Source organism: Artemia sp. Qi Xiang Cuo, chromosome 7 (assembly GCF_049724085.1).
Source record: "Artemia sp. Qi Xiang Cuo chromosome 7, ASM4972408v1, whole genome shotgun sequence".
In the NCBI taxonomy this organism is placed as follows: Eukaryota; Metazoa; Arthropoda; class Branchiopoda; order Anostraca; family Artemiidae; genus Artemia; species Artemia sp. Qi Xiang Cuo.
The window spans coordinates 28,784,181-28,798,201 of NC_142800.1; the positions used below are offsets into that span (position 1 = coordinate 28,784,181).

Genomic DNA, 14,021 nt, shown 5'->3' on the forward strand with positions numbered 1-14,021 from the left:
CACTGATATTTAGTAATCAAAATGTTAATAATATTTGATTTATTAAATTTATAAAAGTAAAAACATTTATATTTTTTCAGTAAAGTGAAAATCATGCTCTGCCTTGGGAAGGCATGGGGGTTTTGAGCCCAACTCATGTTAATTTCTGCTGGTTTTGAGTTTGACTCTGTTATTTATTGTAATATCTGTTCGTTTCGGGTTTCATTTATTTATTGATGCTGATTTATGGTAGTTTCCCGCTTGGTAGATTATCTAGAGCTAGTATAGAAATATATCTATAGAAATTGATTACATTTTTTTTGCACAGTTAGCAGAGCACACTGAAGTTTAAGTAGCCTTAAACTTTGACTTGAAACGTTATAACTTGACCACTTCTTTCAGAAAAGAATTTTGGAGGGTTATTCCGTGTTGATAAGAAAAGAGGGTAAAGGTGCAGTTTAGTTCTTCCTGTAGTGTAGGGCAAAGGAGCCCTATGGTAAAGGTGCAGGTTTGTTCTCCCTTATAAAACAACTTATTTCAGCAGATACAAAGAAGAAGCCCATTTGCGGCATTCTGTGGGACCGCAAGGTCTAATACTAGCATCAGATCCCAAGAGTGGCAGTTTACGCTCGTCAAGTTCTGGCTATACCGGCCACATGTGCCCCAGCTAAACGGCTTTTTAGCACGACAGGACTGATAGTGACTGCAAAAAGATCAATGGATCCAGGCAGAGCAAAAAACTCACTTTTGTTACATCAGTTGTAACTGAAGTGATGTAACCGCTGATTTAAAATAGTTGGTGTTGTTAAGCCATGGTATCTGACATGTATACAGTGTTTTTTCGATGTTGTTATTTTTTTTTGTTTTTTCACTTCCTTTTCGTATGTATTTGATGAACAGGAGATGTTTGAACTTCAAACTTTGAAAGTTATACACACATTAGTCCAAATAATTAACAAGAAGGAAATGACTAAACACGGGATTTTATAGGAACAATGCGATGTTAAACATAAACACAACAAGTAAGTACGTCAAGTAAGTCATGTTGTTCCTGTATGTTTTTAGCCAACCATTTAAAAATCCCTACTAAAATCAAGGTTGAACGTGCTTGGTGAAGCGGAATTTTATTATTATTTTTAATCAGAAAAATCGGCGCGCCGTGGCGCGCCGCCGGTCTAAAATCAGCGGCGCGCCTAATGGCGCGCCGCCGCCGCTACTAAATCACACATTCTCCACCGTCATGTCGGCGTGGCGCGGCTTCGGGGACTAATTCTACACAACCTGTTCAAGCAAATTAATGTATTTATTAATGGTACTTTGTTGAGCACTAGCAATAATTTATCCAACTATGCAAGCTACATACAATTTATGATGATGACACCAAAGGCATACAAGGAGTTGAGAGGACAATCATTGGGCTATGAATATCGATCAGGTGTTGATACTGACGGCGAGTTGACTACTGCAGTGAGCCAAGAGTATCTTTTGGCTAGAAAATTAAACCGTGAGATATTCAATATATGCTAATGGCTACCCCCCAATTTAAAAATTGACAAAAAGTTAGAGATGGCACCATCAAATTTTATGTTGAGAAAAACAATTCCAGCAGCACCTAATGCCAATATTATTATCACATCGGCAATTCTCCACGTCTGAAAACAACAAGTAATGAGCTCTGTTGCTTTGGCAGTGGAAAAGCTAAGAGCCAATGATAACAACATTAAACTTCTTTTTTCCCTTACAATCACAAATCAACGTCACATTGCCACTGGCTCTCGTAGCTATAGCGATTCATCATTTATCAATGGAGAAATCCCATCAAAATTGGCTTTGCCCTTTGTGAAGAGTGGCAGTGCCGTTGGATCCTGGACTGAATCCCCCCATGATTTTAATTTTTTTGGTCTATCTAGTCTTGTGTGCAAAGTGAATGGTATACCACTGTACACTCTATCATTTGACAAAAAATCCTATAGAACTCTGTACGAGTCGACCATGCAATCCGTAGATCATGACTCTCAACTATTTGACAATGGAATAACCGATTCAATGTTTTCAAAAAATCATGGGGTAATAGTTGTGGACTTGACGGTTACTCGAGATGTTAGCATAGTACGAACAGGGAATGTACGTTTAGAGTGTTAATTTACTGATGCTCTAACTGAGATTGTCACACTATTATCATTGAGTCAATTTGAAACCTATTGGGAAATCACAACCGACGGCAGTGTTCTACTAGACCTAGCACCATGAACACAAACCAAATAATCAACGTATTTAGTATGGATTCATATATGTCCCAGTACAAGTCCTATTGTATACCTTCGGACTTCATTGAAAAAATTCCAAGTGTTAACAATACCTTAATCATTGTTAATAGCAGTCCTTCGACTTTGAAGACCAACCATTGGCTACGTATCTTTCAAACGGTGAAGCATATTGAATTTTTCGATCCTTTAGGTCGTTAGTACGAATTCTACACGTCAAACAGCAGGAACTTTATTGAAAGAAGTTGGAAAACTATTATTCAAAATAATCTACAAGCACAAGATTTAACGACCAAGACACGTAGCTTTCATGGACTTCTCTTTCATGTTAGGATGTCATGACTACACCTATAAGCATTTTCTTGACATATACGTTGACTTACCTCGATCGAAGGACTTGCTAGTGGAAAATATACTTACTAACGCAGTGAATACTGATGTTAATGCCCTACGAATAAAATGTTTTAAAAATGCATGTGAAATTATTTATTAATAAAAAGTTATATACATGATAAAATGACTTTTCTACTCTTTAGATTTCATCTTCTACTAGGTAAAGGTATTTTTCGACAACAACTAGTGCAGGTAGATTATCTGAATTCGCAGTATACTGATCCTGATGTATTGCAATGTCGGGGTCACATTTTCTACAATAGAGCGTAACTTCCGTCTTGTCATATCTCTTTGTATAGTCAATGCTACTATTCTCATTCATTCTATAGAATTCACATGTCTCTATTTGCGTATTTGAAGCAATTTCACAAACAGTGTCCTCAAGTGTCGAATCACATTCCTTCACCGCCAAATAAAAATCAGTGGGCTTATAATCATAAGATCCATTGTCTTCACAACGATGACGTAGAAACCATTTTCTTTTGCTGTTCCAACAGTTGAATCGCTGACCTGGTTCTTCCTCCCAGAGAAATCTAAAACCACGACGATACCAATCTCGTAGCAATAAACTATAATTACGGTTAGGATTCTTTCCAATCATACCTGGATATGTATTCTCCCACTGATTAAATTTATCATAGTGGCAATTGGAGAATAGGTGCCCTCTAGGATGAGAGTCGAACACCTCTTTCTGGCAGTTAACATGATCATCAACTTGTACTGCATCGCCCCTAAGCAATCCTCATGGTTCGTACAGTCCACGCTCTTAAACTTAAACGACAATCCGTGTTCAAGCCCCGCATGATGACTTGCTGCCCAGTTTGCACAAGCATAGGGGGTATGTATGGAACATTTTTGTGTTGACACTCTTACTGCCACAATGAAACTGAGCTAGCAACAACAAAAATTGTCTGGGATAGAGAGAGAGGAGTAAAACATCCTTGAGCACCATCTTTCTCTTGAAAAAAAGTCCTAAATTTCTAAACTTATGTTTAAAAGCATATCCACAATATCATTTTGCCGTGTTGCGATCAATATATCAATAAATTGTGTAAATGCATTTGGACCACGATGTAGAAGCTTCATACAATAGTCTAATGATGAAGAATCAGTTTTCATTATATCCACAAGCATTCCCCGAGAAAATATCTTCAGTCGAATAGACAGCTCTAGAAAATCATCATCTAGAATCAAATGTTTTTCCAAAAACACTAGATTCCTCATGATTCGCTCTTTCTCAAATCTATCCATTTTTTAGTCCTAACACTCTCACAGCCAACTTCAGACTAACCAGAATTTTTTCTACTCTAGAAAATATTCGCTAGTCTACTTTAGAAAGAAAAATAGATTTGATTTAGAAGTAATATTATTGAAAATAATTATGATAATTGTATTTACTTATATATTTTGTTCTCATCAGTATATTTCGATAGGGCATCTAATGCTGACCAAAGTTTATTTATATGGAGAATATTCACTTTTCCAGGAAAACATAGTTGCTCCTCCTGCTTAAACTTGCTTAATGATATCACATATCTAGCATACATACTGTCCCATTCAAGGCATAGTCTACAGCCAGATGTTATTTCCACAGCCACATTGGGTACTCGTATATCGTTGCTGCTGCTGTCGGCTCCATCATTAATCTCCAATAATGTAAATGCACCACTCATTTTTTTCTCCACTAATATCCTCTCAAATAAACTAGTCTCTCTGAATTCAATTGTCTTACTAATATGAATTTTAGTGAAAACCATTCCTTTTATTCAAACCCCAACCAAAAATCAAGTTATCATATATTGAATAACAATCGATGCCTCTGATTGGCTCATAAAAATGCCCACGTCAAACGATACATTCATTGTGCAATTCTTATCAAAAACAAAAACCTTGCCAACTTTTAAAATGTTCACGCGTAAGTTTAATGTCTCAGGCATGGGTTTTTCTTGCGCAACTCAATGTAGGTTCAGAAACTTTGTATAACTTACTACTCTCGCTCTTTACGCTAAAGTTCAAATTTTGCTCCAATTCTTTAAGAATGACCACTTAATCACTAAGGCTGTTAATTAGAATAAATAGCTCTTATGAAAGTACAAAAAAAATCTTTAGCGTAAAGAGAGAGTTAATGACTAGGGGGTGAACCCAATCATATACGTAATAATTTCAATTCGTTTTAAGTTTTGATGTTGCTCCTTACTTTCAGTTGAAAAAATTGTTTTTTTAATTTAATTTCTGATCTTTTTTTAAACAATGCTGGGAAAGCCGGCGCCCCTTCATAGCAATGTCCCTTCCCCTATGAAAATTTACTCCATGGAAAGATCCTCTTACTTAACACCCGACCCCCTCCCCCGGGCTACCAGAAAAAATACCCCCTGAAAACTTCTGTATATTTCCCAATAACCAATACTGTACGTAAACATTGGGCAAAGTTCATAACTTGCAGACCTTCCCCTGGGGACTTTGGGGGATTAATTCATCCTCAAAGACACAGTTATTGTATTTTTCGACCATGCTGAACAAAATGGCTATCTCAGAATTTTGATCCGATGACTTTGGGGAAAAATGGGCGTGGGAGGGGGCCTAGTTGCCCTCCATTTTTTTGTCACTTAAAAAGTGCACTAGAACTTTTAATTTCTGTTCGAATGAGTCCTCCTGCGATAATCTAGGACGACTGAGTCGATACGATCACCCTTGGGAAAAAAACAACAAAAAAAGAAATAAACACGCATTCGTGATCTTGATTCTGGCAAAAAATACAAAATTCCACATTTTTGCATATAGGAGCTTGAAACTTTTATAGTAGGGTTCTCTGATACGCTGAACCTGATGGTGTGATGGTGTGAATCTGAAGTTCTGTGAATTTTAGGGGATGTTTCTATTTTTTTTCGAAAATACTTCAAATTTTCTCGGGCGCGTAACTTTTGATAGGTAAGACTAAACTTTATTAAACACAGTTCGTTACCACGAACTGTTTGACTAGGGCATCTTTTTCTTCTGTTTCATTCTATTTTTTAGGCTAGAAACAAATTTTCTTTTCGAAATTACTAGAAATTTCTTCAATCTTCAAATAAATCTAAAAAATACTGACAAATTCTGACAATTACGGAACAAGTTGTAAAACTCATAATATCTAAGGGATATGTGCCAAAAGATTGCTCCTTTTTAGGGGGCAATGAAACAGTACAATGGAACGCATTTGAAATATATCTTTAATAAAAACAAGGGAGAGGCAGAAATACAGTGTTTCTTGAAGTCGCTACAATTTTTGTGATTTTTGTAGTTTTCCTATGCTCATTTAAAATCTATGGGGCATCATGATCTGTGGTCACTTTTGAACATGGTTCCTGAATAAATTCAGAGCTGCAACAGAAATTAGTGAAATTCAAATTTTCATGAAAAAAGTGGTAGTTATTTTATGTTTATACACGCACTTGCCCAAACAGGGTACTTCATAAAAACTAGCAATTGCAACCAACATATAATGAAGTAGAACATTTGTAGACAACAAAATATTTAAAGAAGGATAGAACATCCTATTTGCGATACCCTTTGAAATATATTCAAATATATTGAATTTTCATCAAATTTGTAAGAAATATTATTCTAAATTCAAATATGACAAGATTTTTCTCTAGCAAGTGAACTGAATAACGTTATTGAAGTTTGTTTTTTGAATTGATTTTCTAAAGCCACGCAAAAAAAGAAGAAACAGTTTATCGGTTGATTTTACTGAATTAGGATTTTTACCTTTTGGAATCAGTTTACTTAATTTCTTCTAGGCCTGGATGATGCTCTTAATAGTAATACTGTTTTCGGTAATGGCTGTAAAAGCAAGTCCTGAGTTTTTGAACCATTCAAAAACATCGATTTTTACCTTAGTACAAGCAGTCACTGCAAGAGCAACCACAACCTCTGAAATTTTGACATTAAATCTATCAAACCTCCTCATGTTAGGAATATTGAAGATTATTGTTCTTGTGTTTGGAATAGCCGGTGCTGGAAGAAGGAGAAGTAATGAAAGTTTGAGCTTTGAAATAAATGAATTAACACCAGATGTTAGAGATGCTTCACTGATTATGTCCATGTCGTTGGCAGAAAAAACAGGAGAGAGAGGTTGTTTTTATAGATTAGCCTGTGAAGATTATGAGAGGACAAAAGATTATCTTGGAGGTGCCAAAATAGTGTCAGCTTGGACTACCCATGTCAAAAGGTAAATTTATTCCTAATAATACTAAATATAGTTTGAGACAGGCAATAAATACAGTAAAAATGAACTAGGAAATAAAAGGTAATTTTAAAGGTTACATTGTATACTGAAATGGTAATGATATTGGAAAGTAACTAAAAAGAAAAAAAAGAGCAAAAAAAATGTAGAACAGGGAAAAAGTGAAAAGAAATTAAAAAATATAATAATGAAAATGACTAAAAAATGCTTCAGTAAAAGAAAAACACAAAAAGGAAAAGACCTGCTTCCTTTATTGATATCAGTGCAATAATACACTTGAACGAAGGAAAACCCTTAAATTACTGAACAGACCAAAACAAAGAAAAAAAAGAAGAAAAACAGCCACAAACCAACACAATATCCATAGAACAAGGTGAAGGCGGAAGTGAGTTTTATATGAACAGAGATTTTGGAGAAAGTGAATCATATTTGTACCTATAAAAAAGAGTATTCCACTTGGAAAAGGATAGTTTGTTATCAGTTAGGTATCATTAGAGAGAAACTATATTGATTGCTATATTTGATGTTGCCTATATTGATTTTGGTGCTTTGAACCTCTTTTCCATGCCTAGGGGCGCTACTGCCATTATAATACGGCATCCTAAGTTTTCAATAACACCGTCAAAACACAATCCCAAATAATTATAGAATAAACGCTAGTACTGAACTAAATACATATTCAAAATGAGAGGTTACTAGCACCAAGATTTAACTATTGATAATATGAGCAAATTAGATTTGTTATTGAATTTTCTGATCGGTTGAAAGCAAAGTATAATCACCTACGGAACAAGTACTGACAAAACTCTCTAAAAGTGACCCCGCGAACCTCAACGCCTCTAGACGCAAAATGCTGTACTACTTAATTGCTCTGAGCCAAAGTACTTTGCTCCGGCCAATAATTTTGCTAGAGCGTGATTCAGGCGACGAGTGACGTACTTGTTCCGTAGGTGATTATACTTTGGTTGCCAGGTTCGCATAGGTATACAAAGGGTCACTTTTTTTGTGTGGAGAGGATAGGTTCCTTCAGTACTTATTCTGTAGGTTATTATACTTTGGTTGAAAGGTTCTACGAAAAATTTGAATTGCTCAAACTAGCGCTAGGTAAATTTTGATATTAGTAAAATCTCATTTTGAATGGACCTCAAAATAACTACTGGATATGCACGATAAGTTTACATTTTTATACTGCACATAAAATTTGTCACATTTTGAGGAAAAAAACAAAAACCAAAATTTATAAATTTTGAATATTTGACGTTACATATTTTACTCATGATCAAACTCTTTCGATCCTTAATGTAACTTTTGGCCGTTTTTCATTAAAATTCAATTTATAAAGAAAATTATTTGTATTTTTGAAAGTCGTATTATTTACATTTCGACATTGACATTGGTATTTCTTTTATTTTAGAAGCTTTTAAATGGTACATAAATTTATAAATCTTGCTCACAGAATATTTTAGATTAATATCCTCAATAATAGAAAAAGCACCTGTTAAAGCATGCTATTAGTTCAGATCCACAAAATGTGAAAAGTCTTGACATGGACAGGAATGTTCCCAATCAACAAATGATCTAATTTCCTATGAATTGAGTTATATAACAATTTTTTTGTCCCCTAGTTTAAAAAGTTGGTAAGAAATAATCAGAGTTATTCTTCCGATTTGCTTATAACCTACATTCAGAAAAAATGTGTTTTTTTGGGGGGGGGGGAGAATACAAATTTGTGTTTGTTCGGAAATGAATAAATGGGGTATTTTTTTTTCTCCGGATGAAATATGTATTAATAAATTCGCTTCCTGTTCCGCGAAACGTCTACATTCAGCCCACCCAAATAAACAGAGACTGTATGTATCGTATTCGGCACTTTAATTTCCAAAAGTCTCACATGAAAGGTCATAGGTGGTAATAGGGGAAAAGTTCATAGAACCATAGCCATCTTTTTGGTCCTTGTTTTTACCCTTCTTAGTAACCTTTGGTAATGAAAAAGCCAAGCTTTGGAACGAAAATATGCCATTTTCGTCAAAACTAAACTATAAAGCTTTTTTTTTATTTTTTTTTTTACTGTAAACACTAGGTTTTGTGAGAAAATTATATAAAATACATTTCGCTGGGTCAGATGTGAACCTTTGGTTATGAAAAAGCGCAGCTTTGGAAGGAAAATAAGTCATTTCCGTAAAAACTAAACTATAAAGCTTTTTTGACCGTAAACACTAGTTTTTGTAAGAAAATTATAGAAAATACATTTCTTTGGGTCAAATGTGAACCTTTGGTTATGAAAAAGCCATGCTTTGGAACGAAAATAAGCAATTTCCGTAAAAACTAAACTATAAAACTTTTTTTACAGTAAACACTATTTAACTTAAGAAAAGTATGTGAAAGATAGGCCACTTTGTCAAATGTGAATCTATTCCCCTGAAAAATCGAAACTTTGTAGAGAAAATGTGACATTTCCGTAAAAACTGAACTAACAAGCTTTTTTGAAATTAATCAACGGTTTTTGTAAGAAAAAACCGGGAATTGAATTTTCTTCGTGTAAAATTTGAACCTTTGGTTATGAAAAAGCCAAGCTTTGGAACGAAAATATGGCATTTCCGTAAAAAAACTAAACTATATTCATTTTCTGATTCAAATGTTTATCTTCAGTCAGAAAAGCGTAGTTTTTGTTCAAAAATGAATCATTTCCAAAGCAATAGCTCTTAATAGAACTGTTTAAGTATGAACTCCAATTTTTTCCAATGAGACTATAGAAAATACTATCAAAACACATTTCTCTGATTATAATGTATATCTTCAATCAGAAAAGCATAGTTTTGGTTCAAAAATGAACCATTTCCATAAAAATAGCTCTTAATAGAACTTTTTAAGTGTTAACTCCTATTTTTCAGACGAAATTATAGAAAATACGGTAAAAACTCACTTCTCTGTTTCAGCCGTGTATATTTTCACATTTTTTTACTCAACTGTATATCTTTATTTAGAAAGGAGTAGTTTCGTTTAAGATTGAGTAATTTCCAGGGCAATGGCTGTTAATAGAACTATTTAAGTATAAACCCCAATTCTCTCAAATGAGACTATAGACAATAATATTTAAACACAAGTCTTTGATTATAATATATATCTTCAGTCAGAAAAGCGTAGTTTTGGTTCAAAAATGAACCATTTCCTTAAAAATAGCTCTTAATAGAACTTTTTAAGCGTGAACTCCTATTTTTCAGATGAAATTATAGAAAATATCGTCAAAACCCACTTCTCTGTTTCAATTGTGTACATTTTCACATTTTACTGATTCAAAATGTGTATCTTCAGTCAGAAAAGCATAGTTTCAATTCAAAAATGAGGCCTTTCCATAGCAATAGCTCTTAATAGAACTGTTTAAGTATGAACTCCAATTTTTTCCAACGAGACTATGCAACTCAACCACATTTAACTAAACCCCGTGTAACTGAATCCGCAGGTAACTGAACCCTCCATGCAACTGAACCCTCGTGCAGCTGAACCCTCGTGCAACTCAAGCCCCATTTAACTAAACCCCCGTGTAGCTGTACCCCCTTTAACTGAACCCTCGTGCAACTCAACCCTCCATGCAACCCATCTCCCTCAAAAAACTTTTCAGCCATTTCTTGTTAATTTTTTCAAATTCTAAACTATTTAAAATCGACAACGCTGCCCAAAAAATCACTTGTGTATTATACAGTACACAATCCCCCTATCTCCTCAAAAACATTTTTCAGCCATTTCTTGTTAAAAATTTTTATTTCAAGACAATACTTAATAGGATCAAATTCGCAAATCCTACACTCCAATTCGCAAATCCCATTACCCCTTTTTTGCAAATGTTAATCAAACATTTCCGATTGTAAAAGCATGTATAACGATCTTGCTTTGAAAGGTATCCATAAGTACATACTCTGAAAAGGTGCCAAGGAACGTAATCTCCCCAAACACGTCAATCAAACAATTAAAAAATGTGGGTTTTTCTTGCCCAATTCCAATGTATATTTTTATGTAGGTTTTCAATCTATTACACTTTTGACCATATTCTTGTAGGTTTTCCTGTAGGTTCTGTGGTGCTTATTAGCACACTACTTACGAGAGCTCAGTTACACAGGGCTCAGTTAAGCAGGGGTTCAGTTGCAATTGAGGTTAGATGCACGAGGGTTCAATTGCTTGGGGCTCATTTAAATGAAAGTTCAGTTACACGCGCTCCTATTTTGTATCTTTTTTAATCTTCGAATGCATTTGAATGTGACGTCATTCACGTGAAAAATGTTTTTTTCTTCAAAATATAGGGTCTAAAGTATAGTCAGCCGAAGGGTGCACATTCTGCCTATGACCCACCAAAAATATTGCAATGTCCCACTGGTGGGGCTTGTGCCCCACGTTGGGAATAACGGAAACTTCTAATTTCCGATTGGTTCCAATTGAATGGGCTGCCTAAGAAGTTTACATGACCACTTCTTCCATAAGAACCTTATATGTTTACAATGAGCAGCTTGTATTACTTAGAGCCCCTGCCCAAGGGGATCAGGGCAGGGGGAGTGGTTCAAACCCAGAGGCATAGTTATTTGCCCTTCGGACTACTTTGCACAGAACGGTTATCTTAAAATTTGGAACCGATGCATTTGGGAAAACAAGAGTGTTAGGGGAAAGGGGTTGGTTGCCCTCTGATCACTTTTGACTCTTAAAAAGGAACTAGAACTTTGAATTTCCGATCCAAAGAGCCTCTTCTAGAGTTGAGACGACCACCCCTTCCATAGATACCTTATTAGTTAACAATGGGCAACTTGCACAACTTACAGCTCTTGCCCCCTACCTTTGGGGGATTTTGTCAACCCTTGAGACATAGTTATAGGATCTTTGGACTATTTTGAAGAAAATTGTAATCTCAAAATTTAATCGGATGAATCTGGGAAAAAGAGGGCGTTGGGGTAGTCTAGTTGACCTCCGCTCATCTTGACTCTTAAAAAGGGCACTAGAACGAATGAGCCCCAGAAGTTCGTACGAACACCTCTTCCATATGAAGGGAATCGTGAAAAAATATAATAATAAAACATTGAACTCTCACCTCAGTTTTTGAGCACTTCAAAAATAAAAACAGAATAAAACAGAAAAAGCAAGACTTATCAGGGTTTCCACCTCTTTTTGAAAATTCCCATAAATTTTTTCCGCAATAAACTTTTACTATTAAGATGAATTTAAATAATAGCCTTCATTCCTGAATCAGTAATAACAAAAAATTCTTTTTACATCGAAGTGGCATAAAATAGAAATAAAAACACAACATAATTAACCAATAAATAAAGTCTATTTCATTCCCGTCAGATTTTGTCAGCTCCAACAAAATGAGCTGAAATACTTTTTCTAGTTATTATTGTTGATTTGAGCAGGGTTGAGCTGAATACGGTTAATTTGAACGAGAATTGAGTCAGCCAGGTTTGAGTTAGTCGGGGGTTGAATTGAATGAGTATTGAGTTAAAAAAGAGTTGAATTGCATGGAAGTTGAGTTTAATGGGGGGGGGGCAATAAATTGGGGTTAAATTCCGCGAAGATTGACTTACACAGAGGTTGAATTGAATAAGGGCTGAGCTAATTTTGTTGAGTTGCACGGATATTGAGATGAGTGAGGATTTAGTTGCATTAGGGTTCAGTTGGTTGTGGATTGAGTTGTACGAGGGTTCAGTTAAACGGGGATTGAGTTGCATGAGGGTTTAGTTGGAATGGGATTGAGCTGTACGAGGATTCAGTTAAACGGGGTTTAGTTTAACATGGTTAAGCTGCTAGGGGGTTCAGTTGCACAAATTTTCAGTTGGATGAGGCTTCTGTTCCACGAATGTTCAGCTATACGTGGGCTCAGTTACACTAGGGGTTGGATGAACAACTGTCCAGTCACATGGATTCAGTTTCACGGGGATTCAGTTGCAATGGAACCACACGATAGCATTGCAATGACGTTATACACTGTATTAAATAAAGAAAAAACAAGTTTTTTCAGCTGAGAGTAAGGGTCAACATTAAAACTTAAAACGAACAGAAATTATTACGTATATGAGGGGTTTCGCCCCAGTCAATACCTCGCTCTTTACGCTAAAGTTCAAATTTTGTTCCAATTCTTTGAGAATAACCTCTGAATCACAAAGGCCGTTTAACTAGAATAAATATCTCTTTTCAAAGTACTAAAAAACACTTTAGCGTAAAGAGCGAGGTATTGAATAGGGGGCAAACCCCCTCATATACGTAATGTTTCTGTTCATTTTAAGTTTGTGTTGTTCCTTACTTTTATTTGAAAAAACTTGTTTTTTTTTATTTAATTTCTGATCATTTTTTGAATAATGCTGGAAAATCTGGCACCACCTTCATAGAAAATTCCCTTTCCCATGAAAACTTCCTCCCTGAAAAGATCCTCCCAAATAACCATCTCCTCCAGACCCCCCCCCCCACCAGAAAATAACTGAAAACTTCTGTATACTTCCCAATAACCAATACTATATGTAAACCACAGCATATAAATTATAGGTATACACAGTATATATATAAACTATATCTTTATACTGTTATGTAAACAATGGACAAAGCTCATAACTCACAGCCCTTCCCCCGGGGACTGGGGAGGACTAGGTCATCCTTAAAAAAATAATTATTAGATTTTTCGACTAGGCTGAACAAAGTGGCTATCTCAAAATTTCGATAGGGTGCCTTTGGGGGAAAAATGAGCGTGGGAGGGGGCCTAGTTACCCTCTAGTATTTTGGTTACTTAAAAAGGACACCAGAACTTTTAATTACCGCTCGAATGAACACTCTTGCGATATTCTAGGACCACTGGGTTGATACGATTACCCTGGAAAAAAACAAATAAACACACATCCGTGATCTTTCTAGTGGCAAAAAACACAAAATTCCACATTTTTGCAGATAGGAGATTGAAAACTCTACAGTAGGGTTCTCTGATGGGCTGAATGGTGTGATTTTCATTAAGATTCTATGACTTTTATGGGGTGTCTCCCCCTTTTTTTGAAAATAAGGCAAATTTTCTTAGGCTCGTAACTGATTGATGGGAAAGGCTAAACTTGATGAAACTTATATATTTGAAATCAGCATAAAAATAGATTCTTTTGACCTCTCTATTGGTATAAAAATTCCGTTGTTTAGAGTTTCGG

At 35.3% G+C, this 14,021-nt stretch overlaps 1 protein-coding gene across 1 annotated transcript in view; it reads left to right on the forward strand.

Annotated features, from left to right (window-relative positions):
• Positions 1–6,419: 6,419 nt before the first annotated feature.
• LOC148950139 (uncharacterized) overlaps positions 6,420–14,021 on the forward strand; it is a 35,977-nt gene continuing 28,375 nt past the window's right edge. The window contains exon 1 of the mRNA XM_089091467.1: positions 6,420–6,846. Coding sequence (XP_088947593.1) covers positions 6,422–6,846 — 425 coding nt within the window. The 5' untranslated portion in view covers positions 6,420–6,421. The remainder of the gene's footprint in view (positions 6,847–14,021) is intronic.